This window comes from Oryzias melastigma, linkage group LG17 (assembly GCF_002922805.2).
Source record: "Oryzias melastigma strain HK-1 linkage group LG17, ASM292280v2, whole genome shotgun sequence".
NCBI lineage: Eukaryota > Metazoa > Chordata > Actinopteri > Beloniformes > Adrianichthyidae > Oryzias > Oryzias melastigma.
Genome location: NC_050528.1, coordinates 22,147,573 through 22,149,478, shown reverse-complemented (window position 1 = coordinate 22,149,478; position 1,906 = coordinate 22,147,573). Strand labels below are relative to the sequence as shown.

At 40.0% G+C, this 1,906-nt stretch overlaps 1 protein-coding gene across 3 annotated transcripts in view; it reads right to left on the bottom strand.

The window, feature by feature from the left end:
- lrrc24 (leucine rich repeat containing 24) overlaps positions 1-1,906 on the bottom strand; it is a 48,776-nt gene that overhangs the window by 4,895 nt on the left and 41,975 nt on the right. For all 3 annotated transcript variants that reach the window (XM_024274379.2, XM_024274377.2, XM_024274380.1), the window contains 2 exons: positions 1,029-1,307; positions 619-787 (listed from right to left, as the gene is read on the bottom strand). In XM_024274379.2, the coding sequence (XP_024130147.1) occupies positions 619-787; positions 1,029-1,307 (448 nt within the window). The remainder of the gene's footprint in view (positions 1-618; positions 788-1,028; positions 1,308-1,906) is intronic.

The following is a 1,906-nucleotide window of genomic DNA, read 5'->3' as shown; positions in this document are numbered from 1 at the left end:
CATATCCACCCAGTTATGACTAAGGCAATAGATATACATTTTTCCAGCGACTGCATAAACTGGATATGTGTGAAACAAAGATGCAAACAAAGCAGTCCAATTCTATTAGAAAAAGAAGACTTTCAGTCCTCAGCTGCAGTCGCTGCTTCTGTGACACCAGCCAATTATTGGGAATGCTATAGTATTAGTCTGAGGAAGTTATGGGCTTTGGGTCCGACTATATAAAGATGTCAGAGGATGATTTAGAAAGGTGTCAAAGGAAGAGCTACTAAGGCTGATGAGAGGATGTTGGACCTCTGCTTGGCCTCTACATGCGGTCTTTTTAATTGGACCTCATGGAGAGTCTGCTCATTTGCTCTATTCTTAAACACAAGGTGTTTAAGTCTTTTTTTCTTGTTTTAGCAGTTCTTCAGTTTAATTCTTTGATGTGTAGAAAGGATGAATCCGTTTCTATATGTGAGTCTAGTAATTAAGGCTGGTTGTGTAAGAATGGGAGGTTAATTTCAGTTCTTTCTACTGGAGTGCTGGGTAATACAAGTTGTACTGAACGGAGAAGTTTTTTTTTTTTTTTTTTAACTCACAAAGTTTTTAAAGTTAGATATCTTAAGTTCCACCTACCTGTGACACGGAGTACCTGCAGACTGACGAGTGGTTTGAGAAATGAAGCTCCAAGTGTGCGGAGGTGATTTTTGCTGAGGTCCAACAGAGCTAAAGATGAAAGCCCAGACAGAGCATGCTCTGCCAGCAGCTCTATGCTGTTTTCCTGCAGGTGAAGCTCCTGCAGTCGCTGTGAAAACAAATAAATAAAGCACAGTGGGACGGAAGTTAGAAGCGTAAATCAAAGGTGGTATATAATTATTTCAAATGCGGCTCCATTTCTCATATCCTGCCGAGTTGTTCCTCAACATTTAAAAGAATTTAATAAACCAATCTCCTGTGTATTTTTAAAAATAGATACTTTGTGTCCATTTCTCTGAAAATCAAAAAGGAAAAGCAACGTTAAATAATATTCATAGGGTCAAGCAAACCTGCAGTCCCCTGAAGGTGTAATCCTGGATTCGGGTAATCTGGTTTCCAGCAAGGTAGAGAATCCGGAGGTGCTCAAGACCCTGAAACATGTCAGGGGTGACCAAGTGGATGAGGTTGCCATTCAGAGCCAGCTCCAATAACTGTCCTTGGTTCAAAAAAGCCCCAGGCTCCAAAGCTGAAATGCTGTTATTCTGGAGGTACAGATAATGGAGGCTTTCCAGGCCGGTAAGATCCTGAAGACGGATCTGCACAATTGTGTTGTCCTGGAGAAAGATGGTCTATAAAGACAGAAAGAGAGGTGAAGGGAATCAGTACATTGACTCAGAAGAGCTGAGTAATTACAAGATATTTTCTTTGGTTTATTTTGTTTGTAAAAAGGAGTTCAAGTGCATTCAAGCGACCACTTCCAATGACAAATCTACGTAAATGAATGCGCGTTTCGGGCTTCTGGGTCGCTACGACCATTTTTAGGTTCTATGTACAAAACATGCAGCCATTGAACGTGCATTGAAACTTTGGCCAATTAGGGACTCAGATTTAATAGTGATGAATGGATGGCATCCCATGTAATTCATGGACATTCCAACCGTTTGAAAATTGATACGACACCAAGTCTTTCATATATCGGAATAGAAGTGTGAAAGAAAATCCTGGAACAAGATTTGTAAGGTGCATTTGACATTTTGCACGAAGCCTCTTTCAACAGTAGGTAGTGGACATGCAACAGTGTTGTGTAGCGACAGTCCAGTGTCGACGCCATATGCTAAATGCTTGTTTAAAAATGGGCTTTTAGCATGAACGCAGCATTAGTCAGTGAATATATATTCATTTTAGGTCCTACAACTAACAAATACATTAGTATTTTCTAAAAAAAAAA